This window comes from Harpia harpyja, chromosome 12, assembly GCF_026419915.1.
Source record: "Harpia harpyja isolate bHarHar1 chromosome 12, bHarHar1 primary haplotype, whole genome shotgun sequence".
NCBI lineage: Eukaryota > Metazoa > Chordata > Aves > Accipitriformes > Accipitridae > Harpia > Harpia harpyja.
Window position 1 is genome coordinate 5,875,045 of NC_068951.1, and position 27,360 is coordinate 5,902,404.

The 27,360-nt window shown below is 65.4% G+C and overlaps 2 protein-coding genes across 2 annotated transcripts in view; one reads left to right on the forward strand and one right to left on the reverse strand.

The window, feature by feature from the left end:
* Positions 1–22,855, forward strand: part of MYO18A (myosin XVIIIA) — a 36,624-nt gene extending 13,769 nt beyond the window's left edge. Inside the window, 39 exon segments of the mRNA XM_052802788.1 lie at positions 24–234; positions 513–655; positions 1,201–1,301; positions 1,395–1,458; positions 1,579–1,723; positions 3,212–3,223; positions 3,761–3,937; positions 4,015–4,105; positions 4,193–4,385; positions 4,915–5,001; positions 5,724–5,865; positions 5,947–6,106; positions 6,192–6,378; positions 6,468–6,705; positions 7,605–7,714; positions 7,828–7,895; positions 8,177–8,303; positions 8,783–8,926; positions 10,034–10,123; positions 10,210–10,329; positions 10,406–10,517; positions 10,656–10,783; positions 10,948–11,102; positions 12,305–12,428; positions 12,507–12,707; positions 13,003–13,113; positions 13,432–13,536; positions 13,649–13,795; positions 13,886–13,999; positions 14,178–14,294; positions 14,396–14,479; positions 14,731–14,868; positions 15,548–15,733; positions 15,816–15,955; positions 16,985–17,029; positions 18,603–18,725; positions 19,706–20,280; positions 20,283–20,881; positions 22,162–22,855. Of these exon segments, the coding sequence (XP_052658748.1) occupies positions 24–234; positions 513–655; positions 1,201–1,301; positions 1,395–1,458; positions 1,579–1,723; positions 3,212–3,223; positions 3,761–3,937; positions 4,015–4,105; positions 4,193–4,385; positions 4,915–5,001; positions 5,724–5,865; positions 5,947–6,106; positions 6,192–6,378; positions 6,468–6,705; positions 7,605–7,714; positions 7,828–7,895; positions 8,177–8,303; positions 8,783–8,926; positions 10,034–10,123; positions 10,210–10,329; positions 10,406–10,517; positions 10,656–10,783; positions 10,948–11,102; positions 12,305–12,428; positions 12,507–12,707; positions 13,003–13,113; positions 13,432–13,536; positions 13,649–13,795; positions 13,886–13,999; positions 14,178–14,294; positions 14,396–14,479; positions 14,731–14,868; positions 15,548–15,733; positions 15,816–15,955; positions 16,985–17,029; positions 18,603–18,725; positions 19,706–20,280; positions 20,283–20,881; positions 22,162–22,206 (5,859 nt within the window). The 3' untranslated portion in view covers positions 22,207–22,855.
* Positions 22,856–23,472: 617 nt separating this feature from the next.
* On the reverse strand, positions 23,473–26,855 carry PIPOX (pipecolic acid and sarcosine oxidase). The gene is made up of 8 exons (XM_052802789.1): positions 26,704–26,855; positions 25,908–26,056; positions 25,255–25,456; positions 24,993–25,175; positions 24,778–24,930; positions 24,552–24,710; positions 24,324–24,399; positions 23,473–24,221 (listed from the first exon to the last, which is right to left on the reverse strand). Exons 1-8 carry the CDS (start codon positions 26,827–26,829, stop codon positions 24,091–24,093), a joined length of 1,179 nt encoding a protein of 392 aa, XP_052658749.1. The 5' UTR covers positions 26,830–26,855; the 3' UTR covers positions 23,473–24,090.
* Between the last annotated feature and the right edge of the window lie 505 nt (positions 26,856–27,360).

Sequence of the window (27,360 nt, forward strand, 5' to 3'; positions counted from 1 at the left end):
GCTTTTCCCTCTACCCCCGCCAGGTCATGCACATGTTCAAAGGGTGCCGCAGGGAGGACACGTCCCCGCACATCTACGCGGTGGCCCAGGCCGCCTACCGCAGCATGCTGATGAGCCGCCAGGACCAGGCGGTCGTGCTGCTGGGCGCCAGCGGCAGCGGCAAAACCACCAACTGCCAGCACCTTGTCCAGTACCTCGCCACCATCGCCGGCAGCACCGGCAAGGTCTTCTCCGGTGAGTCCCCGGCGGGGTGTGGGGTCCCCGTGCCACCTGCGCACGCCCCTTGCTTTGCGGTCACAGCCCTCCGCAGCCTCCTGCACCCGGCAGCGGCCAGACACACGCCACACGGCGCGCTTTCACTTTCTCACGCCGGTCCCTTTACCGCGCTCTCGAGGGCTGCTGCGGCGTGGCGCACGGCACAGGAGCAGCAGTGCTTGCCCGGCCAGCGGTGCCGGCTCTGGCCGCCCGCCGCACAGCCCCTGCACCCCACCGCTCCACTTCTCTTCCCGCAGCGGAGAAGTGGCAGGCTCTCTACACCATCCTGGAAGCTTTTGGCAATAGCAGCACCGGCATGAACGGCAACGCCACCCGCTTCTCCCAGATCATCTCTCTGGACTTCGACCAGGCTGGGCAGGTGGCATCTGCCTCCGTACAGGTGAGGGGGCCAGGGTGGCCTCCACCCCCAGCATGGGAGCCGGTCCATCCTCACCGGGGCAGCTCCCCTTGGCGTGGGAGCCGGTCCATCCTCACCAGCGTGTTTTCCTCCTGGCAGCCCACGAGCCCTGCCGCAGACCCCTGCCGGCCGCCCGGCTGTGCTCGCAGTGCTTAGCAGCTGGGCAACCTGCTCTCATCTTTGTTCGCACCCAGACACGCACAGATCAACTGCCCGTCCTTGCTGAGTTAGCCCCGATATCGGGGTGTCTTTCTTCCAGACGCCACCCCAGTGTCATAACAGCAGAGCCCTTAAAATTCAAGAGAGCCGCTTTGTGCTCCCGTAGTAGCAGACACCCCAGGAGAGGAGATGCTCACGGGTTGCTTGGGTGATGTTTGCATTCATACGATGCCTTGCCGTGTGGGGAGACTCTCATGTCTCCGTGGGGACCCTGGGCAGGCAGCAAGGATGAGGCTGGGGTGGGCTGGGGAGATCTTGGTGGGAGCGGGGCCCTTGGGGATGGTTCCCAACTCTCCCACCTCCATCAGACGCTGTTGCTGGAGAAGCTGCGCGTCGCCAAGCGCCCGGCCAACGAGGCCACCTTCAACGTCTTCTACTACCTGCTGGCCTGCTCTGACAGCACCCTGCGGTGAGCCAGGGAGGGGGGCAAGGTCACGGCCCCTGGCCCAGGGGGTCTCCGGGGTCTCCCACGTGGGGCCAATCTCGGTGTTTATCCCCGCAGGACTGAGCTTCATTTCAACCACCTGGCAGAGAACAACGTCTTCGGCATCGCACCCCTCTCCAAGGTCGCTGCGATCGGGCTGGGTGGGGGACTGTGGGGGGGGGCTGCGGTTCCCCGGCCCATTCAGGTACAGGGGGAGGCAGAGCCGGGCTCCCGCACCAATGGCTCCCATTGCTCTCCACAGCCGGAGGAAAAGCAGAAGGCAACCCAGCAGTTCAACAAGCTCCAGGCTGCCATGAAGGTGATGGGCATCTCCAGCGATGAGCAGAAAGCCTTCTGGCTCGTCCTCGGGGCCATTTATCATCTGGGGGCTGCCGGGGCCACAAAAGGTAACCAGCTGCTCAGGGCTCAGAGGCATTAACAAGCCAAGGCTCGGGGCTGGTGGCTGCATGGGGTCCCGGAGCGATCGCCAGCACCTCAGCACCTTGCAAATGACCCCCGCCTTGGTGTGACCGAGCCCTGGGGGGATGTTTGGGGCTGTGTTAGCTGACAGGGGTGTTTGGGGCAGTGCCCTGCCACCCTGGGTGCTCTGGGGGACCTGGCTTTGCCCCCTCGGTCGGGGTGATCCCGCCGGCTGGTGGGAATCGAACACCTCCAGACCCAGGGCTGGCCCCTGCCAACCTGGGGGACCGGGGGCCTGGCTGGGGCTGAGGGAGTCAGGGGGTGCGTGTCCCCTGTCCCCAGTGTAACACCTCTCCCCCCTGTCCTCCCCGCAGAGCCGCTGGCGGACGGAGCCGGTAATCGGAGCCGTGGGGGGCTCTGCTCCGGGTGGTGCCGCGCGGTGCTGGTTTAGGGGCTGAAATGGGGGCTTGGGATGCTGCTGGTGTGCCAGGACCAACCCTGACCCCTGGCTGGGTTCTGGCAGCCCCAAATTTGCCTGCTGCCCATCAGGACCCCCCACCCGGTCCTCTTGGCACCATTGGTGGCGTGGGGCAGGGCTGCCCCGGCACCCAGAGCTCACCGTGGGCTGCAGGGCTTGCTCTGACGGGCACCGGCTTCACTCTCCATCCCGGGGGGTGGTGAATTAGGCTTCGTGGGGCTGCTCTTCTCCCCCCGGGGGCTTCAGCCTTCCCCCCGCGTCGTGCTGGAAGCCCCCGTGGTGCTGCACGCTGGCGGGAGGGCCTGGGCACAGCACATCCGAAATGGGCACCTGGAGCTGGCGGCTGCACCGAGGGAATTTGCAGCCCTGGGGAAAAAAAGATGAGGCGGGGATGGAGAGGGAGAGACCAGAGGGGTCTTGGGGGCACAGCGGGGTGCAGTGCTGGCCCATGGGGTGCTTCAAGGCACTAGAGGGCAGCAGGGCCGCACTGCAGCCACTGCGGCGGGGTGCTCCGGTGGCTTGGGAGCCTCTTTATGGGGGTCTGTTGGGGGGGGAACCCCAGATCCTGTTCAGGGGGAGCATCCCGGCCCTAACTCCGTGCTGCTTCTGGAGCCTCCCCTGCATCTCGTGGACACTGGGGATGCTCAGAGCCAGCTCAGTCGCATCAGCCCCCATTTCCTTGGCCCCTCGACATTTGTACAAGGCTGGATCCGACAGCGGCTCCCCATGCACTGGGGCAGAGCTGAGCTGCTCCCCGCCAGTGCCCACGGTGCAGCTGGGGTTCACAGGAGAAGGGCCCCCACGCCGGGTCGCAGCGTCTCACTGCAACGATGCCTGGGGGGAGACCAGGCTTGGCATGTGCGTGGGGTGGTGGTGCCTGCGCGTGGCATGTTTTGGCAGGAGGGCGTCCCCGTGCCGCGTGTCCGCGCTGTCACGTGCCGTTGTTTCTAACCCTTGTCTCTGTTCGCATGGTGCATGCTGCCCTTTTGCAATGCAGACGCCGATGAAGGTAAAGTCTCGTTCTCCACGCGTGTCTCTGGCTTCCCCCTTCCGTGTGCCACCGCCTTCCCACTGTCGTGTCCCTGCGTGTCACCATTAACCTGCTCCCACCTCCCCTGCCCTCACCCGGCATCCGTGTGCTTGTGTCCGGCAGCCGCGGTCTGTCCTGCCGCATCACGGCGGGGCTGCTCGGTGCATGCGGCCGAGCAGGGATGTGTCCCTGTGCTGGGGCAGATCAGAGTCCTGCACCGTCACAGGCCCCAGGGGTCCCTGGGCAGCGGTGGCGAGGGGTGACCCCCGCTCCCTGTCCCACGGCGTGGCTCTGGGCTCAGCCCTGCAGAGGCACGAAGCCGTTCACCCCCATCTCCTCTAATCAGACCCCAAAACACGCTTCCTTGGCCCTCCGGCACCAGCCATGTGTTCCCACAGTGCACAGCATCCCCAGCCTACTCTGGGGGACCCTGAGACCATCCCAGGTCTGGCTGGAAATGCCCCCCATTTGGGGGGATGCCCCAGCTGACACTGAGCCTCCTTCTCCACCCTCCAGCCGGGAGGAAGCAGTTTGCACGGCACGAGTGGGCTCAGAAAGCCGCCTACCTGCTGGGCTGCAGCCTGGAGGAGCTCTCCTCCTCCATCTTCAAACACCAGCCCAAGGGCACCCTGCAGCGATCCACCTCGTTCCGGCAGGGCCCCGACGAGCCCCCCCTGGGCGAAGGCAGCACAGGTAGGGTGAGGGACGGTGGGGACAGTGGGTGGCCCGGGGGACGCCAGGATGGGGACACTCAGGGTTGCCTTGGGCAGGTCCCAAGCTGACGGCGCTGGAGTGCCTGGAGGGCATGGCAGCCGGCTTGTACTCCGAGCTCTTCACCCTCCTCATCTCCCTCCTCAACAGGTACGTGCTGGGAGACTGGGGGGAGAGCCGGGGAGGGGGGGGCTGGCAGCACCCGCTCACCCCGCTGTGTCCCTTTGTCCCCCACAGGGCGCTGAAGTCGAGCCAGCACTCGGTGTGCTCAGTGACGGTGGTAGACACCCCCGGGGCGCAAAACCCGGAGCTGGCAGGGCAGAGCCGGGGGGCCACCTTCGAGGAGCTCTGCCACAACTACGCCCAGGAGCGCCTGCAGCTCCTCTTCCACCAGCGCACCTTCGCCCGCGAGCTGGAGCGGTACAAGGAGGTAACGGGGTCGCGCAGGGCTGCCATCGCCTCCTCCCCTCCTGCCCTCCCCTCTCTGCGCAAGCATCTCCTACGGTGTTCCCCCCAGTTTCTTAACCCACAGTCGTTCTGGGCCGGTTCCAGCAGAAGCAGCTCTGACACGACGCTCGATGCAGCAGGGGTTTCCCCAAGGCTCCCGCTGCCAGCGGTGCCTTTGCCGGCAGCTCCGGCCCCAGCCAGGCAGCTTTGCCTGCCAACGTGCCAGACCGGGAGATGGTGGGGTGGCTGTGGGTGGTGGTGGTGGGGAAGATCACTGCTCTTGCTCCATCTCAGCACCGACACCCCAGGGCGACCTTTCCATGTGTCCTGGTCCCCTCTCGGCACCCGACATCGCCCTGTGCCATGCCAGCGCAGTGGGGCAGTGGGACACCGGCAAAGCCCTGCCTCCTGCCCAGACCCCATTGACACCAACGCCCTGATCAGCTGCCGAATCCCTATCGCTGCTCCCCCGTCACGCAGGCACTAACCCCACCTCTCTCCCCCTTCACCAGGAGAACATAGAGCTTGCCCTGGCTGACGCCGAGCCCGGCTCCTCTGGCTCCGTGGCTGTTGTAGACCAGCCCTCGCACCAGGCGCTGGTAAGCACCCGCCGCGCTTCCTCGTGGCCGCCTCACGGCAGTTTGTAGCACGAGGCAGCGGCCGAGTGGCTTTTGTGGCCCTTTGGCGGTGGTTAGTTAGGGGAAGGAGAGGGGCTGTCCCCAACGCTTGGCCATGAGAGCGTGTCTGCGAGCATGCATGCAGCCCACATCCCTGGTGCATCCCCTGGTATGGTGTTCCCTGCTTGTCCCGGGAGCTGCCCATGTCACGGGCAGGAGGGTGAGGAGCCCTTGGGTGATGCCCAGGGTGCTCCGGTCCCCAAGGTGCTCAGGTCCCCAGGGTGCTCAGGTCCCCGGGGTGCGCGGGTCCCTAAGGTTCTCCAGTCCCTGGGGTGCTCTGGTCCTCAGGCTGCATAGGTCCCCAGGGTGCACCAGTCCCTGGGGTGCTCCAGTTCCTGCTGGAGGAGGCTGCAGAGACCGAGGGGGGGCTGCTAGCACCAGTCCAGTGCTGGGTTTCATCCCACGGATGCCTGAGCATAGCGTTTCCCATGCCAGTGAGCATCTCGCTGCCCGGAATATTATGTACTGACTCTTTCCTTACTGGGTCTCCATTAAGCAGGGGCCCTCTCACGTCGTGCCACTTTTCCTTGCTGCTGATAGCGGCTGAGTTTGCATGCTCCCTGGGTGGCCCGGGTCCCCTGTGTCCCCCCATCCCCGCTCCGGCAGACACCGGTGTGCCGGACCAAGCACGGTGTCGCCCACAGGTCCGGTCACTGGCCCGCACAGACGAGGCGCGGGGGCTACTGTGGCTGCTGGAGGAGGAGGCACTGCAGCCGGGCGGCAATGAGGACACCTTGCTGGAGCGGCTTTTCTCCTACTACGGCCCCCAGGAAGGCGGCAAGAAAGGTCATGCGGGGCCCGGCACCACGGGGCCGTGTGTTGGCAAAGCACCGGTTCCGTGCCCATCGGTGCCATTTGTCCCCACAGGGCACAACCCGCTGCTCCCCAGTGACAAGCCCCGACACTTCCTCCTGGGTCACAGCTCGGGGACCAACTGGGTTGAGTACGATGCCACGGGCTGGCTCAACCATGTCAAGCACAACCCGGCCTCCCAAAATGCCTCCGTCCTGCTGCAGGAGTCGCAGAAGTGAGTGGGGTCCTGGGGCAGCGGGGGGAGCACAGCGGGGAGGAGAGGTGATTTTGGGGGGTGACCTCCCCTCCGTGCCCCACAGGAAAGTCATCAGCAGCCTGTTTGCCGGCCGTGGCGGGTCAGCACTGGTACTGTCGGGCTCGGTGGCGGGGCTGGAGGGGGGTTCCCAGCTGGCCCTGCGCCGGGCCACCAGCATGCGCAAGACCTTCACCACCGGCGTGGCCGCCGTCAAGAAGAAATCCCTCTGCATCCAGATCAAGCTGCAAGTGGTGAGTGAAGGGGTGCCAAGGCGGGGTCCCCGGGTCCGGCTGGGGCACCGCCGCGTGTCACCGCTCAGCCCGCTCTCCCATGCCTGCAGGATGCCCTCATCGACAGCATCAAGAAGTCTAAGCTCCACTTCGTGCACTGCTTCCTGCCCAAGGCGGCGGGGGGCGGCGGGGACCCCCGGGCTGTGCCGTGCCGGCGGGTGAGCGGCAGCGAGCTGGAGCTGCCGGCGGAGCACTGCGAAGCCGGGCTCATGCAGCTGGACGTGCCCCTCCTGCGCGCTCAGCTCCGCGGCTCCCGCCTGCTCGACGCCCTCCGCATGTACCGCCAAGGTGAGCCGCGCCGCCGGCACCCCTGGCGCGGGGATGCCAGGGCTGCGGTTCACGTCCCGCTGCGGGGATGGATGCCGGGGGGGGGTCCCGGCTGTGTCTCCTCTCTGGGGAGCCAAAGCCCCCCTGGGGAACCCCTTCGGCTCGTGCCCTTGCTCCGAGCCCCGTAGCTGCCAGCCGTCCTCCCAGGGCGGTCCTGTCCCCGTCCCCCCTCCCCTGCGGGGCCGTTATCTGCGCCGGGGACAGGCATGGCCTTAATTGGGTGTCTCCGCTGGTGCCGCCGGCTCCTGGCAGCTCTCCTGCTGGCAGTCGGCCCCTGTCCCGCTGGGGCGAGGGACTCCGGGTTGTGCTCAGCAAAGCATTTATCGATACGCGTGGCTGGCCGCCCAGCCGAGGTTTTATTGCCTGGAGGCCGGACCCTTCCTGCCACGATCGGAAATCGATGCTGCCCGCACACCTCCTGGATCGACGGCTGTGGCCAGCCGGCTGTGCCGGGGTCAGCGTCTCTGTCAATACCCCATCGTTAATTAAGACGTGGAGGCTCAGCACTGTGAGCCTGATGCAGAAGTTGGCTGCGGCTCAGAGCGGAGCCGGAGCAGGGCCTGTTTGCTTGCACAGGCAACATGTGTGTCCCTGCGCTCCCCTCAGGGTGTGATCTGGCCACTTTCTCCTCAGATCCCGGCCAAAATTGCTGGAGGACACAGCCAAAGAAAACCTCCCGGGGAAGGCCAGGGCACTCTGGCTATGCCTGGCCCCATGGGGACCTTGTGCCAAGTGGGGGTGTCCCCATCAACTCTCCCAAAAGATGGGCACCAGCAAGTCAGGGCACACAGGGCTGTCCCCGGCCATCCCCCGGGCGTCCTGGCTGCCCTTGCAGCCCCGCTCTCTCTTGCTCCCCGCAGGGTACCCTGACCACATGGTGTTTGCGGAGTTCAGACGGCGCTTTGACGTCCTGGCCCCGCACCTGACCAAGAAGCACGGGCGCAACTACATCGTGGTGGATGAGAAGCGGGTGCGTGCCCCGTGCTGGGGCCGGCGCTGCGGTCTGGGGTCCCCTGCACTCCGGGGGTCCCCTGCACCCCTGGGGTGCCGCCAGCCAGCCCTGACACCTCTCCCTCCCTGCAGGCAGTGGAGGAGCTCCTGGAGTCGCTGGACCTGGAAAAGAGCAGCTACCACATGGGCTTGAGCCGGGTATGATGCCCGACACTGGCTGCGGGTAGCGGTGGCGGCACGGGCAAGCGTGGGCGGCATAGCTCGGCACGGCGCGGCAGGGCAGCACAAGGGCGGCACTGTTTGCTCCCACCTACGGCATTCCTCGTGCCTGGGAAATAAAACCCCCACGGCGGGACAGGACCAGTGGCTGCAGAGGGAAGAGCCGCATCCCCACCAGCCGGAGCAGCGGGAAGGTGGCACGGCGTGGCCGGAGGGATGCCGGCACTCGTCGACATCTCATCCCGTTCCCTTCCCGCAGGTGTTTTTTCCGGGCCGGGTCGCTGGCCAGGCTGGAGGAGCAGCGGGACGCGCAGACCAGCAGGAACATCACCCTCTTCCAGGCAGCGTGCAGGGGCTTCCTGGCACGGCAGCAGTTCAAGAAGAGGAAGGTTCGTCCCAGCAGCTCTCCCCTCCCCGCTCCGCCGCACAATTTCGCCTAAAATGGGCAGCGCAGCCTTTCTGCCGGCGCCTGGGCCAGCACCTCCTCCTCCCGCCTCCCCCTGCGACCGCCCAGCCGTGGGGGAGCCGTGGGGGGCCGGGGGGAACTGGGGGGCCGGGGGGAACCGGCAGGGAGGGTGCTGGGCATCGCCGCGGCGGGATGAAGCGGCGTGTCGGCTCCTACTTTTATTATTAAAGAGGGCATAAAATAGGCATCTCGGCGGCACCTTGCCTTCCGCTAGATTAGCGTTTGGAGGGGCTGGAGAGAATCAAAGAGCGGATAAGCCGGGTGCAATTAGCCCAAATGCTAACAAAGGGGAGCAGGCCGGGGTGCCGGCAGGGGTGCTGAGCGCCCGCCCGCCCCACTTTGCCCTGCCGGCAGCACCCCGTGCTGACACCGTACCCTGTGCTGATACTGTGCCCCGCACAGATCCAAGATTTGGCCATCCGGTGCGTGCAGAAGAACATCAAGAAGAACAAGGGGGTGAAGGGCTGGCCCTGGTGGAAGCTCTTCACCACCGTGCGGCCCCTCATCGAGGTGCAGCTCACCGAGGACCAGATCCGTGGCAAAGACGTGGGTATCTCTGTGCCGGGGGATGCTGGATGGAGCAGGGTGGGCTCAGGGGAGCGTTGGACCCGGGAAGGGCCCCCCAGAGGGCTGGGACGCAGGATCCTGCAGTGGGGTGGAATGCAGGACCCCCACGGTGGGGTGGGATGCCGGGTCCTGTGGTGGGGTGGGATGCAGGATCATCCTACTGTGGCACGGTAGGATGCAGGAGCCCACAGTGGGGTGGGAGGCAGGAGCCTAGGGAAGGGTGGGATGCAGGAGCCCACAGTGGGGTGGGATGCAGGACCCCATGGTAGCGTGGGATGCAGGAGCCCGTGATGGGCTGAGATGCAGGACCGCGGCTGCCCTGCACCCCGTCAGTGCCAGGCAGGCTCGAATTGCTCCCTAATTTGCGAATCAGCATGTCATTAGCATCCCGAGAGCCGGCTGTTGCATGAGCCCAATTACAAGGCGTGGAGAATGGAAATGAAACCGTGTGCCGAGAGGCATATGCGGGGCTCCGTGCCGTGCTGGCAACCAGACACTCGTGCCCCCGCCGAGCCCGCCCGGCGTGGAGCCGCTGCCTGGCTCAGCTTTCACCCCAGCCTGCCGAAGACGAGGACCTGGGGTGGGGGCACCTGGGCCCCCTCCTGCCCCCCCCAGCCTGTGCTGGGACCAGAGGAGGGGAGAGAAAGACGCGCTTGAAGCTGGCAGCAGGGCACGCCTCCCCAGTGCTGGCTGGTGGTCCCTTGGGCATCCCGACGGGCCCCCTCCCTCCCCACCTGGGCTGGGTGCACCCAAACCCTTTGGCGAGCTGCCGATGGGTGGGTTTCTTCCCACCCCCTCTCCCGGGGGGGTTGCGGTGACCCCTCTCCAGCTTCACCGGGGCTGCCTGGCGTTTCGACACCATTTATGGGGTTGGAGTCAGCACCGCGGTGGAGCGAGTTGGGGAAAAGTCCCTGCTCAGCCCTTGGCAGGGGAGAGCGGCCCCCGCCTCGGGGAGCCCCCACCCTGCCCACCCAGTGCTGGGGGGGGTGGAATGCTGGGGGGGGGTGCAGAGACCTGCCAGGCTCTTGCTTGCCAACCTCTTCCCCTTACGCCTGCCTCCCTCCCTCACCGCCCGCTCTGTTGCAGGAAGAGATCCAGCAGCTGAAGAGCAAACTCGAGAAGGTGGAGAAGGAGCGTAACGAGCTCCGGCTCAACAGCGACCGCCTGGAGAGTAGGGTAGGTCCTTGCCGGCACCGGGAGGGGTTGCGGTGCTGTGCCGGCCTGCCCCGGCCCATGGTCCCGCTCCCCTCCTCTGCCGCCAGATCACAGAGCTGACATCGGAGCTGACGGACGAGCGAAACACCGGTGAATCGGCCTCCCAGCTGCTGGACGCTGAGACGGCCGAGAGGCTGCGGGCCGAGAAGGAGATGAAGGACCTGCAGGTAAATGCGCCTCTCCCCAGCCTCGCAGCGTCTCCCGGCCCCCCCCGGCTCTCACCACAGCCGTGTTCCCTCCCAGGCCAAGTACGATGCTCTGAAGAAGCAGATGGAGTCCATGGAGATGGAGGTGATGGAGGCTCGGCTCATCCGGGCGGCCGAGCTCAACGGGGAGCTCGACGATGATGATTCAGGTACCGTACCGTCCTGCCTCCAGCGCTCGCCACCGACAGACCCTGGGTTCCCTGTGGTCACAGCACCGTGCCCACCACCTCCACGGTGGCCCCGTACCACTCCACGCAGCCCCTCAGTGACCCCGTTTCCCTGCACAGGTGGCGAATGGCGGCTGAAATATGAGCGGGCGGTGCGGGAGATCGACTTCACCAAGAAACGGCTGCAGCAGGAGCTGGAGGATAAGCTGGAGGTGGAGCAGCAGGGCAAGAGGCAGCTGGAGCGGAGGGTGAGTAGGGCTCGGCCCCGGGGACTCCCCGGTCTGCTCAGCGTGGGGACGGGCAGGGGGTGGGCAGCCGCTGCCTGCTCCGAGCTGAGGGAGGACGTGGCCAGGGCAGCGGGGACGCGGTGGCTTCCCGGAGCCCTCACCGCCCTGCCTGCTCCTGCCTGCAGCTGACGGACCTGCAGGCAGACAGCGAGGAGAGCCAGCGGGCGTTGCAGCAGCTGAAGAAGAAGTGCCAGCGCCTGGCCGCGGAGCTGCAGGACACCAAGCTGCACCTCGAGGGCCAGCAAGGACGCAACCACGACCTGGAGAAGAAGCAGCGGAGGTGGGGACCGCGCGCTGGCGGTGGGAGGGGGGATGCGGGGGCGGACGGCATCCTCGCCGCCTGGCGAGCCTCTTGCAAAGTGGCATTACCATTTTAGCAGGGATTTGGGCACTTCACCAGCTCCCACTTGGCTGAGGTCTCTCCAGCAGGATGGGGCTGCCTGGGTTGGGTGTGTTCATTGGGGGCGGGGACCCCGATGCCCTTTTCGGGGACCCGGAGCCAAGTGATCACACCGTGGGGGGCCGTGCCACATGGTGGAGGCTGCTTATGCCCCACGTCTCTGCTCGGCACTCGCTCTCATCCCATCTCCTCTCCCAGTCCCAAAGTTTGCTAACGTTATTAAGCAGCAGGGACGCTTTCATCTCATTATGGTAATGATCACACACACAAATACAGCGAGAGAATCCAATCTAATTAATTTCAATTTCCGCGGATTGGAGTCTGTGCTAATGCAGCTGTTTATTACCCAGTGCGAGGAAAAATGGGGATTAGCTGCCGAGGTGTTTAAGGGAGGTCACAAACTCAAGCGCAGGGTTGTTTTCCAAGCCCCAAAGGCAGCGATTTTGGAGCAAACCCGGCTGATCCCATCCCAGGGGCATTGAGAGAGGCTGCTCTGGTGCTGCCTGGCTCCAGGCTGTGCTGAGCGCTCCCCCACTGGGGGCTCGTGTCCCCTCCGGGGATGGGACCGGTGCCACCTCCCGTGGGGACCGCGGCACCGGGGCTGCCGCTGGGAGAGCCGAGCTGCCGCAAGAGCCCGTCTCTGCTGCGGACCCCGCCATGCGTTGCAGCCCCTCCACGTCCTGCAGCCCCTCCGCGTCCTGCTTGAAGGGTGCGGTGTCCCTGGCTGCCTCCGGGTAGCCAAGCCCCCACCGTTAGCAGCCACAGTCCCTGCTGGCATGTGCCGGCCCCGCAGGGTGGCTACTGGGGCTGCTGGGGTCTGTGCATTGGTGCTGTGCTCTCCGTTAGCCGCTGAGCGAAGGCGTCGGGAGGAGTTTCTCCAAGTGGCTCCACACCGCCGTGATGGCAATTAAAGGCTCAGCAGCAGCACGTTTCGAATGAGCACTCGGCGGCACGCCGCCCTTCCCGGTGCCTGCTGCTGTGGGATGGGGTTGCTCGGCACTGTGCCAGTGGCGCAGGGCTGGGGACCTGACCCCGGTGCCCGTGGCAGGGTGCTGAGCGCCCGCTCCGCTCTCCCCGCACAGGTTCGACAGCGAGCTCTCGCAGGCGCACGAGGAGGCGCAGCGGGAGAGGCTGCAGCGGGAGAAGCTGAGCCGCGAGAAGGACGTGCTGGTGGCTGAGGTCTTCGGCCTCAAGCAGCTGCTGGAGGTGAGCGGTCCCCGGTCCTCCCCTCAGTCCCCCAACCGGCAGGTGCCCCGGGCTCACGGTGTCCCCTTCTCTCGGCAGGACAAGGACTCGGACATCACGGGGCTGACGCAGAAGGCGGAGGCGCTGGAAGCCGAGCTGCAGGACATCTCCTCCCAGGAGTCAAAGGATGAGGCCTCTCTGGCCAAGGTGAAGAAGCAGCTGAGGGACCTGGAGGCGAAGGTCAAAGACCAGGAGGAGGAACTGGACGAGCAGGCTGGGACCATCCAGATGCTGGAGCAGGTACAGCGGGGAGGGGTGAGGTTTCTGGGTGGGGTGGTTTCATGCAGGGCTGTTATTACCTGGGCCGGGCTTGCCTGGGAAGAGGAGGCGGTCGCCCTCAGCCCGGCGTCGGGCCAGGCATCGCGGCTGCCGACGCGGCTCCTGGCCCTCTGTGCCATGGCCCGGCAGGTCACTGTGGGGCGGGCAGCCCGGCCGGCCTCGGACCGGGGGGTTTTCAGGGTGAGTGGCACCCAGGGAGCGGCGTGGGGGGGTCCCCACGTCCCCTTTGCTCTGACCGCATCCCCCCCGTTTGCAGGCCAAGCTGCGGCTAGAGATGGAGATGGAGAGGCTGCGGCAGACCCACGCCAAGGAGGTGGAGAGCCGCGACGAGGAGGTGGAGGAGATTCGGCAGTCGTGCCAGAAGAAGGTAGGGCTCAGCTGTGGCCCCTCTGCCCAAGGGGGGCCAGGATGCGTCCCGGTGCCCCAGCTGGGTGCCGGGAGCTGCCAGCCGGGCACTGTCACGCAGCACCCGGCTCCCACGCGGCCACGGGCCAGCTTCGCTGGCCTGGCAGGTCCGACCGGTCCCTCCGCTGCCCTGGCCAGCGTACGCCGGGCTTCGTGCCTCTGGTTGCGCAAACACCGGGCTGGTGGGGTCACCTGGCATCCCCGGTATGTGGGGACACACGAGAGGGAGGTCCCGGCCCCTTCCTGCCGCCCTGACTGGGTTGCCCTTGCTGTCCCCCAGCTGAAGCAGATGGAGGTGCAGCTGGAGGAGGAGTACGAGGACAAGCAGAAGGTGCTGAGAGAGAAACGGGAGCTGGAGAGCAAGTTATCCGCCATCAGCGAGCAGGTAGGGCGGGGGACAGCCGGGCACGTGCCTCGCTTTGGAGACCCCGAGGTGGCCATGGAGGGGTGGGCACCCCGCCGGCGCGGTGCCCTGACACGGTCCCCCCCTGCCGCAGGCCAACCAGCGGGACTTCGAGACGGAGAAGCGCCTGCGCCGGGACCTGAAGAGGACGAAGGCGCTACTGGCCGATGCACAGATCATGCTGGACCACCTGAAGAACAACGCGCCCAGCAAGAGAGAGATCGCCCAGCTCAAGAACCAGGTGTGCATCCAGACCCCACCAAAAACGCAGCCCTTGACAGACACGGGGTATACCCATCCCCCGGCCGGGCACTGAGCCGTGTCCCCGCAGCTGGAGGAGTCGGAGTTCACCTGCGCAGCCGCCGTCAAGGCCCGCAAGTCCATGGAGGTGGAGATCGAAGACCTCCACCTGCAGATTGACGACCTCGCCAAGGCTAAGGCAGCAGTAAGTGTTTTTGGGGTGCGATGCACCGTGATGGGGCCGTGCCCCACCTGCACCCAGGGGGAGACCTCCACTGGCACATCGCATGCCGGCAGGGTGATCCCCTGCCGCTCGGTGTGGTTTTGGGGGGTGGGTGCTCCGCTCCCGGGGTGCAGTGGGAGATGCAGGCGGCTCCCCCCAGCTGGAGGAGCAGCTGAGCCGGCTGCAACGGGAAAAGAACGAAGTGCAGAGTCGGCTGGAGGAGGACCAAGAGGACATGAACGAGCTGATGAAGAAGCACAAGGCGGCTGTGGCCCAGGTGAGGGGGAACAGCAGCCACGGCACCCCTGACCCCCCGTAACACCCCTCTTGGAGCTGGCACAGTGGGGTCCCCGCTGACGGCCCCGGTGTGTCCCGCAGGCGTCCCGGGACCTGGCGCAGATGAATGACCTCCAGGCACAGCTGGAGGAGGTCAGCAAGGAGAAGCAGGAGCTGCAGGAGAAGGTGGGGAGCACCGACATTGGGCGCAGGCGTGCGCCCCGAGTGAAGCCAGGGGGACGGGGGGGCACCCAGACACCCACTGCCCACCCTATGGGGTGGCCCCTTGCACCCTGGGGAGTTGCAGAGCAGTCCCATGGGGAGCTCTCCATTGGGACGGGCGCAGTGTGGCTGGCAGCTCTGCTCCACGGCGGTGTGGCGGGGGGCCAGGGAGGTTGTGGTTGAGGCTGAGGCTGTGCACCCCCCCCCCCCTGCAGCTACAAGGCCTGCAGAGCCAGCTGGAGTTCCTGGAGCAATCCATGGTGGACAAGTCGCTGGTGAGCCGGCAAGAGGCCAAGATCCGTGAGCTGGAGACCAGGCTGGAGTTCGAGCGGACACAAGTCAAGCGCCTGGAGGTAGGTGCTGGGCTTTCCCTCCGCTCCGGCTGGGACCGGGATGCAATGGGACCGTGATGTGAAGCTGCCCAGGAGCTCCGCTGAGCAAATCCTCGATATCCCCTCCCTAGGACCCCCCACGCTGCAGCCCTCCCCTGCTGGCAGCCCATCCCCATCCTCACAGGGAAAGCTCCCTGCAAGCACCGATAACAGTAATCCACCACCCAGCCCGGCAAAGTGCTGCTCTTTCCCTGCACTGACTTACGGAAATTATAGACTCTCCCAGCCCCGCTAAACGCAGCCTGCTTTATATTCTGCCTTTGCAGCTCTGCCGGGGGAGCGGAGCAGCTTAGCTCTCCTCTTAATATTTTCCTAGCTGTTATTTCCCTTCCTCACTCTCTCTGCCGGGGCCATAAATATGCAGCGGCTGGCTCAGCGGCTGGGGGAGAATGGGAGCTATTTTTTTCCCTACGTTACACGCTGTAATTACTTCACACACAGTTAAATCTATTTTTCCAATTCGACAAAGCCCCCACGGTTGTTCTGCCCCTTCCTCGGCCCTGGGGGGAGTTTATCCTCCATCTCCTTGTGTAAATTCATGGGGATGGGATCCGTCGTCGCGTGAGCCCTTGGTGGTATTGCTGCAGGGTGAGGGGTCCATGGGGGGATCTGGGGTGACCCCGCGCCCGTCGTTTTGCAGAGCCTGGCCACACGGCTGAAGGAGAACATGGAGAAGCTGACAGAGGAGCGGGATCAGCGCGCGGCCGCCGAGAACCGGGAGAAGGAGCAGAACAAGCGGCTGCAGCGACAGCTCCGCGACGTCAAGGAGGAGATGGGCGAGCTGGCCAAGAAGGAGGCGGAGGCTAGCCGCAAGAAGCACGAACTGGTGAGGCACCCACGATGGGACCGGGCAGGAGGATGGGGGGTTTTCCCCGCGGTACCTGGCTCACCCCGCTCCCTCCCCGCAGGAGATGGACCTGGAGAGCCTGGAAGCCGCCAACCAGAGCCTGCAGTCGGACCTGAAGCTGGCCTTCAAGCGCATCGGGGACCTGCAGGCGGCCATCGAGGATGAGATGGAAAGCGACAGCAACGAGGACCTCATCAACAGGTGAGAGCGCCTGGGTCCGGCTTCCACGCGAGGCACGTCACCAGGGCTCACCGCTTCTCCTCGCCACTTCTGAACTGCCATGGGGACCCCTCGGCTCTGCCTGGCCCTGGCAGGATGCCGCCTGTCCATCCATGCATCGTGCACACGTGCATCTGTCCATCCGTGCGTTGTGCACACGTGCATCAGTCCGTGCATCTGTGCATCCATCCCTCCCTCCACCTGCAGCCCCCGTGCAGCTTCACCCACTTGCGGAGGTGCCTGAAACGCAGCCAGGCCCGTGCTGGCTGGCTGGAAACAGTTTGGGGAGCCCCAGGAGCCAGGGCAGCGCAGGCTGGCAGGAGGTCTGGGTTGCTGGGATCCAGTCCAGCCCGGAACACTGGGATCCAGCCCAGCCCGGGATAGAATCATAGAATCGTTTAGGTTGGAAAAGACCTTTAAGATCATCAAGCCCAACCATTAACGTAACGCTGCCAAGTCCACCACTAAACCGTGTCCCTAAGTGCCACATCCACACGTATTTGAAATACCTCCAGGGACGGTGACTCCACCACTTCCCTGGGCAGCCTGTTCCAATGCACGATAACCCTTTCGGTGAAGAAATTTTTCCCAATATTCAATCTAAACCTCCCCGGCCCAACTTGAGGCTGTTTCCTCTTGTCCTATGGCTTGTTACTTGGGAAAAGAGACTGACAACACGTCACTACAACCTCCTTTCAGGTAGCTGTAGAGAGTGTAGCTCAGAAGACTTGTACTCTAGATCCTTTACCACATTTGTTGCCCTTCTCTGGACACGCTCCAGCACCCGACCCGGGATGCTGGGATCCAGCCCAGGATGCTGGGACCCAGCCGGGTGCAGCCCCACGCCAGGGGTGCAGGGCAGCCACATTTCCCTCCCTTGGCCCTTCCCCACCATTTAATTTGCCCCCCATTTGTTCTCCCCCCACTTGGTCTTTTTTTTTTTTCCCTTTCATTTGATTTCCTTTCTGTTGTGTTTCTTCCCCCTCCAACCCCCTCCCCAACCCCTCCCAGTTTGCAGGACATGGTGGCAAAGTATCAGAAAAGAAAGAGTAAACTGTGAGGAGCTTCTCTTTCCTTCCTCCCCTCCCCTAACCCACACCTCACCCCCGCGGGCCGGGGTCCCGCATGCCACTGGCCCACCTCTGCATGCCCTAACAGCACCCATGGCACGGCACGGCACGGCACGGCACATAACTGCATCCCATGTGGGGGGACAGGGGCTGAGCCCCCGGGGCGGGGGGTGATGCTCTGCCACGGCTAATGATGAGCGTATCGACGTGGAGCGGTGATGGAGCCCCGCTGCCACGCACAATTAATATCCCCCGCCGCGGTCGCTCCCCCGCGACCTGGGTCCCGCTTAACTAACGGCACGCTCGCCCAGACATAAATTGTGTTTGACGTGGAGTTTAATTCTGCTGGTTATAAAACCTTAGCTGCCCCCAGAGTTTGTTTACGGGGCTCGTTGGGGGTTTTTTTGTTGTCATTCTGTGTTTTTTTGTTGGTTTTGTTTTTGTTTTCAAGCCCAGCATTGCCTGGATGTATTGCAGGGGAGGGAGACGCGCGTGATGGAGTGCGGCTCGTTGCTTTGAATTTAACGAGGAGGATTCATATACAGGGTCTATCCCAGCCTGTCCCCTGTGCCGTCTGCTGTGTCCCCAGGCAGGGAATAAGCCCAAAGCCAGGCGGATAAAACGGCCGTTTAAGATCATATGATATATCCCTTCCCCGGCAGCGGCTTGGTGGGAGCCCTCGCCTCTCACTGGCCAGCGGCAGAGCGGGGAGAGAGGGGGCCGTGCCGCTTCGATTTCCTTATAGATCCCGCCGGTACTGCCATAACCCTAATGAAAGCAGTAAGCAGTTAGGTATTAAGGGAGATTTATGCAGGGATGCTTTTAACGTGGAGGAATGGATTTTGCAATGCATACGGCACCTTCTTTCTAAAGGCAATCAATATGGTTACGAACGGCCATTATAAATTAGATGGTTTAAGCCAGATAGGGCTTTTTTTATGCCGGGATGTAAATCAGGGGCTCTCCGGCACGGCAGGGCTGTAAATCTGCCCGCCACGCTCCTGCACCCGCCTTGCCGGAGTCGTTTCTGTTCTGCCTGCTAAACTCCTGTTTACCCAGGGCCATCAACATCGCTCTTCCTCGCTGTAATTTTGCGCTCGACGGTGGCCTATAAAATGAACCCACTTATTTCCTTCCCAGCCTTGGAGCTGGAAATCTCCTGTGTTTCTAGAGTCGTGCCCCTCACTGCCTCGACGCTGGCCTCGCCGTCTTACCTTTCCAGCCCCGGAGCCATGCAGTGGCAGGGGGGGATGTTGGGCAGTGGGTGCAGGAGCCCCTTGGCTGGGCAGGGGGGTGGTTTGGGGGTTCGGGGGGGTGCGTGGCACGGCTGTGCTTTGGGGAGCCCCTAGTATGCAGGTTAAGCTGTATGCATGCAGGTTGTGGCCTGGGAGATGGAGCAGAACCACGGGATGGGGTTTCGCCCATGTCAGGGTACGCAGGCAGCGGGTGCTGGGGGAGTTCGGTGCCCGCCAGTGCAGTTTCGCTTCCCCAGCACCCAAAATCTCACCGGCCCCTGCTCACCTCTTGCTTTCTCCCACCCCGACCCGCTCCTCCGGCAGCGACGGCGACTCGGACGTGGACTCGGAGCTGGAGGAGCGCGTGGATGGGGTGAAGTCCTGGCTCTCCAAGAACAAAGGCTCTTCCAAAGCACTCTCAGACGACGGCAGCCTGAAGGGCAGCAGGTGGGTGCAGGGCTGGGCGCAGGGCCGGCTGGCAGAGGACAGGGTGAGCTGTGCCGGCGGACGGCCGGGGTGGGCACCCGTGGGATGTGACACTCTGGGTGCCGTGCTCCCACCCGGTGCTTGCGTGGCCGGCCAGGGAAGGGTTAACGCCGGCGAGCAGCTCGGTCTCCATTGGGGACACACGTCCCACCGCCCAAGGGGACCTCCCTGGTCCCCCTCCCCGGCATCCCACCCAGTGCGGTACTGGGACCCACCCTGGAGGCGGATGGGCATCCGCAGCCCCCACCCAGTCTGCCTCCCCAAGGTTCCTGGTGGTGGGCTCTAGCCTTGTGCATTCTCCCCCGCTCCGGGGCCGGATCCTCCCTCCATCCTTTGTAGCCCCACCACATCCCTTCCCGCACCTCTCAGCAAACACGGGCTGCCCACACAGCCCCCAGCAGAGGCGGGGGACATGCCTGGGTGCCCCCACGGTGCAGGGCCAGCGTGGGGCTGGGGCACACAGCCCCACTCCTGTTCCCCGGAGAAAGCGCTCGACTGCTGAGAGCAGATTGCTTTTATCCAAACCCAATTTCCTAGCAGGGCTCTGGGAGTCCCAGGGGGCTCCCCCCTCTCTGCCAAGCAGGGGGGAAAGATCTGAGATGGCTTTTTCTTAATTGGTTTAATTTATTCAGCAGTGCAGATGTAAAACATTTTGTTATTGGAGATAATTCCACCTTTTCTGAAGTTGGGAATCAAACGCAGCGGCTCCAGGTAGCTGACAATGAAATACATTGAACCCAACACTTTAGAGGGGAATCAAAGTGCTGGGCTAGAACAATTCCCCCATTTACATGACATTTTTCCGCGATGCTATTTCCCGCTGACGCAAATTACCGAGGCTGCCTCGCCGCCGCTCTCCCCCCCCTTTCCCTCGCCCGCTCATCTCCGTCTCTCTCTTGTCTCCCCGGTGCGTGCGTGGGGCCGTGGGGCCGCCGGCACAGGTCAGCCCCGCCGGATGGTCCCGAGGCCGAGGAGCGGCCGGTGTCCGTGTTGAGCTGCCTCAGCTATAGGAAGCGGCCGGGCCTCAAGGACTCCATAGGTGGCCACGGGGACGAGCAGACGCTCTTCAGCGCGCTCAGCGAGCGACCGGCTTCCCCCGAGCGTGCTGCCCACAGAGCGGCCCGCAGCGGCGAGCCCGAGGACCGGGCGGCCGTCATCGCCCGAGCCTTCGCCGACGCCAGCGGCCGGGCTCGGCAAGGGCTGGGCAAGCGTTGGTCCCTCTCGGCTGCCGACGGCGAGAAAGCCTCCGTTGCCTCCGCCCCGGTGAGCCGGGCCTCCTCCGCCACTTGGCGCGGGCTGGAGGACGGGGATGAGGGGGACGAGGGCTGCTCGGTGCTGAGCTTCGCCCTCTCCAGCCCCGGGAGCTTGCGGAGCCGGCGCGGGGGGCCCGAGGGTCGCCCCGAGTCGCGGCTCTCCCTGGCCCGCAGCCGCCTGGAAGAGGCGGACGAGGGGTCCCGTGGGCAGCCCCCCCTGGGGCGCAGCTTCTCCGTGCCTCCCCGGCCCCGCAGCGCTGCCTCCGAGGAGGGGGTTCCTGGGGACGCCCGCCCCGTGGGGCACCGCTCCTACCTCGACTCCGATCTGGAAGCCGCCATCCAGGAGGTACTGAGCTACCGCCCGCCACGGGCCAGGGGCTGCTCCAGCCCCGAGGCCGATTCGGGGGACGACGGCCGGAGCGTGCGGAGCGTGCGGAGCGCAGCCCCCCTGGGTGCCGCCGACCGCCCCCCTGGCAGCCTCCGTCGCTCCGCATCTGCCCTCGACTTCTCCCGGCGTGCCGGCCGGCGCCGCAGCAGCTCAGCCTCCTCCGAGGAAGAGGAGCGGAAGAAGAAGAGTGCCAAGAAGCATGCCAAGAAGGCCAAGAAGAAATCCAAGAAGAAGAAGAAGAAGCAGCAGTCGTCATCCGACTCAGATTCCTCCTCCGATTCCTCCTCCAATTCCTCCTCCGGCTCTACCAGCTCCTACCGGAGCACCTCCAGCGTCAAGAAGGGCCCGCAGGCGGTGGGGGGCGAGGAGCCAGGACGTCCCGGCCGGGGCAAGAAGGAGGAGAAGCAGCGGAAGAAGCAGGTCGACAGCCTGGTGATGAAGTATTTGTACCGGCCCGAGAGCGACTGAGGCAGGAGGTGGGAGTGGTGTGTGCCGTGCAGCATGAACCTCCCCGTGTGCCACTAACCACTCGCCCTAACCCTCGCCCGGCTCCGGGCATGGAACCCATCTCTGCCGGGCACCCCAGGATGGGGCACCCCGCTGCGCCCGCAACAGCCCTGCTTTTGGGGTGCTGCAGGGCATCCCCGATGCATCTCCGGCCATGGGGAGCATCCCCGGCGTGGTCGCAGCGGGACCGGCAGCTGCCCGTGCTGCCAGGACGCAGCGTGTTTGGGATTAGCGGCTGTAGCGTGCGGGACACCGGGAAGCGCTAATCCCTTCCCGGCTCCCCGGCCACCGGCCCAGGACGCAGCTGAATTTATTCCTTCAGGAAATTTAAGGGCTCGCTGGGCAGCACAGCATCCCCGCTCACCCCAGGGGATTTGCCGCCCCGGGGATGGCAGTGGGTCCCAAAGGCGGTGGGGAGGAGCGGGACGGGTACTAACACGCACCCACTGCAGTGTGTGAGCATGGCGGGGGGAAGGCAGCACCCACGGCGGGGGAGCCGGGGTGGGTGGTTGGGGTTCGGAGGTGTTTCTCAGGGCGGCCGCATCCCGCTGCCCTGCGCCGTGCAGGGTGCCTGTGATGGGGAATCGGGGTGCAAACGGCCTCACCCTGCAGGGCTTTGGGGCTGTGGACCCTGTTTGATGGCAGAGGAGAGGGTGCGCCGGGGCTTGCCGGCAGCGATTTCGGAGCGGGTTCAATCCTTTCCGATGGCTCGAATAGGAGGAGGGCTGGAGGAAGGGAAAAAAGCCTTTTGGAAATGTGGTCACAGTTGGGCTGCCCGCTGCTTGTCCCGGGGCCGGGGAAGGCATCACGGGGTGGCAGCAGGGGGGAAGAAACACCCCCAGCACCCAGCCATGGGCTCTGGTGCAACTGGGACCCTCAAGTGGTGATGTCCGCGAGCATCGGCGTTTGCATCCACGGCCACGTGCCTTTTTCTGAGCGCGTGGTGCTGGGTGCCCGTGGAGGGTGGCAGCCACCAGGCAGGCTCGGCTTGGCCCCGCTGCAGAGCAGGGGCTCAGCTCAGCCCAGCAGGGAGTCAGTCGCAGTGGAGCATGCCCCAAATATCTTGGAAATAATAAAAAAGGTGGTGATCGAGGCTCCATCCAGCTGGCTGCCAGCGTGCCGGCTCACCGCAGCTCCCGGTGTAGCCGGTGGGGAGGTGTGCCCGGAGCTCTGCTGCGGCACTGCAGCACGCTGGGGGCACGGACCCCCCCGCCTCTGCCCCCCACTAACCCCGCTTTCTCCCGCACAGCCCCCCGAGCTCCCGGCACCTTTTCGCCTACGACAGATGGGATGAGGAGCAGGATGCCGGGGAAAGCACACGCCGCTCCTCCCGCAGCTCCCCCAGCGCCAGCGAGGCAGAGAGCCGGACCGCCGAGACCCCCGCCTAGCACCCCCCCACCATTTCCCATCGCCCCAAAACCACTCAGCTCCACGGGGCCAACCCGGGCAGCCGGTATTTCTTCTGCATGGGGCAGGGGGGGACACACGCAGCTGCTCCCCCCAGTCCCGGCCATGGGGGGAGCAGCCCGGCCGGCTCGCTGGCTGCAGCCCCCCCGGCCGCCCCCACCCTCCCACCTCCCGTCTGTCCTCGGCGGCAGAGCCGGCTGCTCCAGCACCCTGGGTTTATTCCTCAGTGCCTGCTGGTTCCTTATTTTATAACTTAAACTCCCCCCAACCCAGGCACCCCCACCCCGGTCCTCTTAAGCCCCTTTTAGTTGAGCCAAAGACGTCTCTCGCTGGCCGGGCCCTGGGGAGCAGCCGCCCCGCAGCCGGGAAGGGGACATGGGGACGGGGTCCCACATGCCCCCTTGGGTTGTCGTCACCCCCCCTTACCCCCACCCCCCACCCCACCTGGTTGTTTTGCACTAGCCCAGCTGTGCGTTTCTCCCCCCCCCCCCCACTTTACTTTCAGTATGAAAATAAACGTCATTTCTGGCTGGTGATACTGGCTGCTGCCTGCTCTGCGTGCTGGGGGGGGGTGATCCCGTTGCAGGGGGGGTCACCCCGTTGCAGGGGAGTGTTTGCATGGTGGTGGGATCTGGCGGGATGGATCCAGCCCCGGCGAGGATGCGGGGCTGCATGGAGGGGCCAAGCTCGGCACCTTCCCTGAGCCTGCTGCACCCACGGGTGATGGGGAGGGGAAGGGGGGAGACGGCCCTCGTGGGTGCCGGCACTGAATCATTTATCAATCTTCATAAATATGCAGATGAGCAGCGGGGATGGGAGCCCTCTGCCTGCTGGCGTTAATTATTTAACGCGGAGGAGATGATGATGTGCATCGCCGGCTGCCTGAGCGGCACACGGCTCGGCCTCGGCTCCGGCACCCGCCGGCCTTGTGCCGGGTGCTGTCCCCTGCCCCCCCCCCAAAAGCCCCAGGGACCCCCTGCACCCCCGGGACCCCCCGCACCCCTGGGACCCTGGCAAACCAGGTCGTTTGTTCCTTTTCCCCACCATCTCTTGGAAACAAATGGGCCGAGCTCAGCGCTCGCTGCCATAAAGCCACGCTGCGCTAATGCGCTTTCATTAAGTAGGAGCGATCTAATGATAATAAAATGGCACATTTAACATTAAAACATTTAACTTGACTCCTAAGCGAGTGTGTCTGCACTGTTCCAGCTCCATCTTCATGAGGCTGACAAAGCTCCTTAATTTGTTTCTGGGGAGCGGGTGCTCGGCAGACAGCTTGGCACCATGCGGGATGCTGGGATGCAGGGATATGGGGATGCTGGGATGTGGGGAGGCAGGGTACCAGGATGCTGGGATGTGGGGGGTACTGGGTTGGCAGGATGCAGGGGTACAGGGATGCAGGGGTGCTGGGATGCGGGATGTGGGGATGGAGGGATGCTGGGATGCAGGTAGCAGGGATGCGGGGGTATGGGGATGCCAAGGTGCTGGGATGTGGGGATGGAGGGGTGCTGGGGTGCACAGATGGGAGCTACTGGGATGGAGGGGTGCCAGGATGCTGGGTGCTGGGATGTGGAGTATGGGGATGTGGGGATGCAGAGTAGCTGGGGTGTGGGGGTGGAGGGGTGCTGGGGTGCAGCATATCGGGACACCGGGATGCAGGGAGATGGAGATACGTGGGGATGCCAACACACTGGGATGTAAGGACACCGGGATGCAGGGACACAGCTGCAGGCCGGTGGGATGCCGTGCAGGCACGGCTGGGGCCCTGCACCTACAGCGCAGCCCGGAGCACGCCGGGGAAGCGGGTGATGGCGAAGGGGGCCGTGCTGTGGGACGGCTCCTCACCCAGGCTCAGCTCACACAGCAGCTTCCCCACCACCGGCGCCAGCTTGAACCCATGGCCTGTGGGGAGGAGAGGGTGGCTGGGGGGGGTACGGCCACCCCCATGGTCCCAGCCAGCTCTGGGGTGCTGGGGCGGAGGGAGGGCTGGGTGTCCTCGCCTACCCGAGAAGCCGGCCCCGATGATGATGTTGCTGAACTTGGGGTGCTTGTCCAGGATGAAGTCTTCATCTGGGGTGTTCTGGGGGAGTCGTGGTGTGAGGGTGTGGGGTCCAGGGTCCTCTCCTGGACCCAAGGTTGAGGGGGGAAGGCATGGCAAGGTCCACCTTGGGGTGAAGGAAGGCTTGGGACCCCAAACACCTGGGTCCTGCTCCTCGGGGTGGGGGGTCTCACCGTGTAGAGGCAGGTCTCCACCACGGCCGGCCGGGGCTCCAGCCCAGGCAGGTAGTTGCTGATGAAGCTGCTCAGGAGGGCGATGTCGGGGTGGGGGGCACCCAGGGGGACCCCATCCCGCTCCTCGGGGTCAGCGGGGCTGCCGTGGTGATAGCACACCTGGGGGCCAGCTGGTCAGGGGGGGGCCGGCTGCGGGGTGCCCTCACTGCCACCGTGCCCCGCTCACCTTGACCAGCCCTGGATACTCGAGGGGGGGCAGCCCGTAGATGCCGTGGGGGGCTCGGCGCAGCCCCAGGGCCATGAAGCAAGGACCAGCTCTGCCTGTGCCGGGGCTCCTCGGCTCCTTCTCCCTCCAGTAGCAGACGTCGATGCGCAGGGGCTGGGGTGACCGCGTTAGCCCTGGCCACGGCCACGCCGTCCCGCGGTGCCACCGACCCTTACCTGCAGCGGCAGATGGAGACCCAGGGGTGCCACGAGGGCACCGGTCCAGGCTCCGGCCGCGATGATGAGCCGGGGGGCTCGGTACGCTCCGGCGGTGGTGGTGACGGTGAGCATGGCCCCGGGATCAATGCGCAGCACCTTCTCCCCATCCCTCAGGGTGCCCCCGTGCCGGCGAAAGACGTCCTGGGTGGGGATGGTGACGGGATGTGACTGCGGGGACGGAGCCAGGGGACACCCAACCCATCCCCTTGGCAGCACCCACCTGCACCGCCCGCAGCGCCCGGTCGGCGAAGAGCACCCCACCGGTGCCATCCCACACGGCCACCTCGCCAGCATGGAGCCGGAGGCCAGGGAACCTCTGGGCCAGTGCCGTGGCGTCGAGGACCTCGCCGGCACGCAGGCTGCGCCGGCAGCCTTCCAGCTCCGGGTTGCCCGCCGGCCCCAGCACCACCAGCCCCGTCCGCCTGTGCCCGGCCAGCCACGTCAGTTCTCCCCTCACCCCCTCCCCGCGCAGACCCCCCCCCTTGCTTTGCCCCTGGGGGAAACTGAGGTACAGTGGCACTGGTGATGCTCAGGATGTGCGGCACCCCACGGCGGGATGCTGGGTGATACGGGCAGGGGGCATGGGCTGATGCGTGGGGAGGGTCTGGATGCCAGCATCGCACTCGCCCCCCCCCAAATACAGCAAGCACCATCAGCCCTGACCCCAGCAGTGGGGGATCGTTTAGATGTTCATTTCCTTAATGGCACTTCCTTTATGGAGCCCCATAAATCAGCCGGAGCTGACGGCTGCCTGCCGGGATGGCCTCATCCTGCCCAGCGCCGTTCCCCAACGGGGTAGCAGCCGCAGCCCCCAGCCCGGACCCACGGGGAGGGAACGGTGCCCGGTGGGGGCTGTGTCCCCATCCCCATCACCTGTAGAGGCTGGTGCCGGCCTCGGCCTCCAGCCGCTGCCAGAGGCGGAAGCTGTCGGGCATCATGCGGGCATAGGGCGCTCGGGGGTAGGCGCTGCGGGTGATGCGGCTCTGCCCGTGCGAGCTGCCCCGCGAGTGGGGCAGGATGAACTGTGGGGCACAAGGGACGTGGGAGTGACCGCGGCCACCGCCACTCCTGACCCCGCCAGCCCCACGGGCACCGGCGCCGTGACGCGGCGGGCACGTGGGGACAGAGCCTGCCCTGCCAACCGCGGCATGGGGAAACAGCAGAAAATGGGGGTCCTGGCCCTGGGGACATGGGGGTCCTGGTGCTGGGGACACGGGACTGCTGGCACTGGGGACGTGGGAGTGCTGGCACTGGGGACATGGGGGTCCTGGGGACATGGGAGTGCTGGCACTGGGGACATGGGGGTCTTGGTGCTGGGGACACAGGAGTGCTGGCACTGGGGATGTGGGGGTCCTGGGGACATGGGGGTGCTGGCACTGGGGACATGGGGGTCTTGGTGCTGGAGACACAGGACTGCTGGCACTGGGGATGTGGGGGTGCTGGCACTGGGGACATGGCGGTCCTGGGGACGTGGGAATGCTGGCACTGGGGACATGGGGGTCCTGGTGCTGGGGACGTGGGACTGCTGGCACCAGGGACCAGGGGTGTCGGCAGCAGCTCCGCTCCGTGCCATGGCAGAGGGCAGCCAGGTCTGCAGGCGCCCACCCCAGCGCATCGGGGCTGGGGATATGGTGGGATGGGGACACGGCAAGGCTGGGGACACCGGTACCTGCTCCAGCAGGAGGGTGTCCCTGTGGCGCTGGGCCAGGTGGTAGGCGGCGAAGGAGCCCTGGATGCCGGCCCCGATGACAATGGCGTCGTAGGTGGCTTGGTGGGGCTGGCTGGGGGCAGCCATCTCTGTCCTCGTCCCTGTCCCCGTCCCCGTGGGCAGCTGGGAACCGAGCCAAGGGGAGGGAAGGGGCAGAGTCCGGCGGAGCCGAGCGGTTGGCAGAACCTTGGCCGCCCTCCAGCCCTTGCGGGGACGGCGGGGGCCGCATCCTTCCCACCCCTCGGGGCTGGCCAGGCGGGAGCATCTCCATACCCCCACCGATGCCAGCGCCCAGTCCTGCTGGGGAAGGCAGCTTGTCCGGCAGCGATGGCCCAGCCGGCAGCGCCAGGAAAAGTTCGGCTTCCTCCTTCCCCAGCCGCCCCCATACCGCTGTGGATAGGTGTTTTTATCCCTTTTTGGCACCCGGTCCCCTCTGCTCACCCCAACCCCAGCACGGCACAGGGACCACCAGGACCAGCTCCCCAACCCCGCAGCCCTGGGGACCACAGAACACCGCGTCTCCCCATCACCTTCACACCCCCCCACTGCAGCGGGGCCCCCCCCAGCCCCACGGCACCTCCGGCAAGATCAGAGTGAGTGGGTGGGATAAACGTGCTG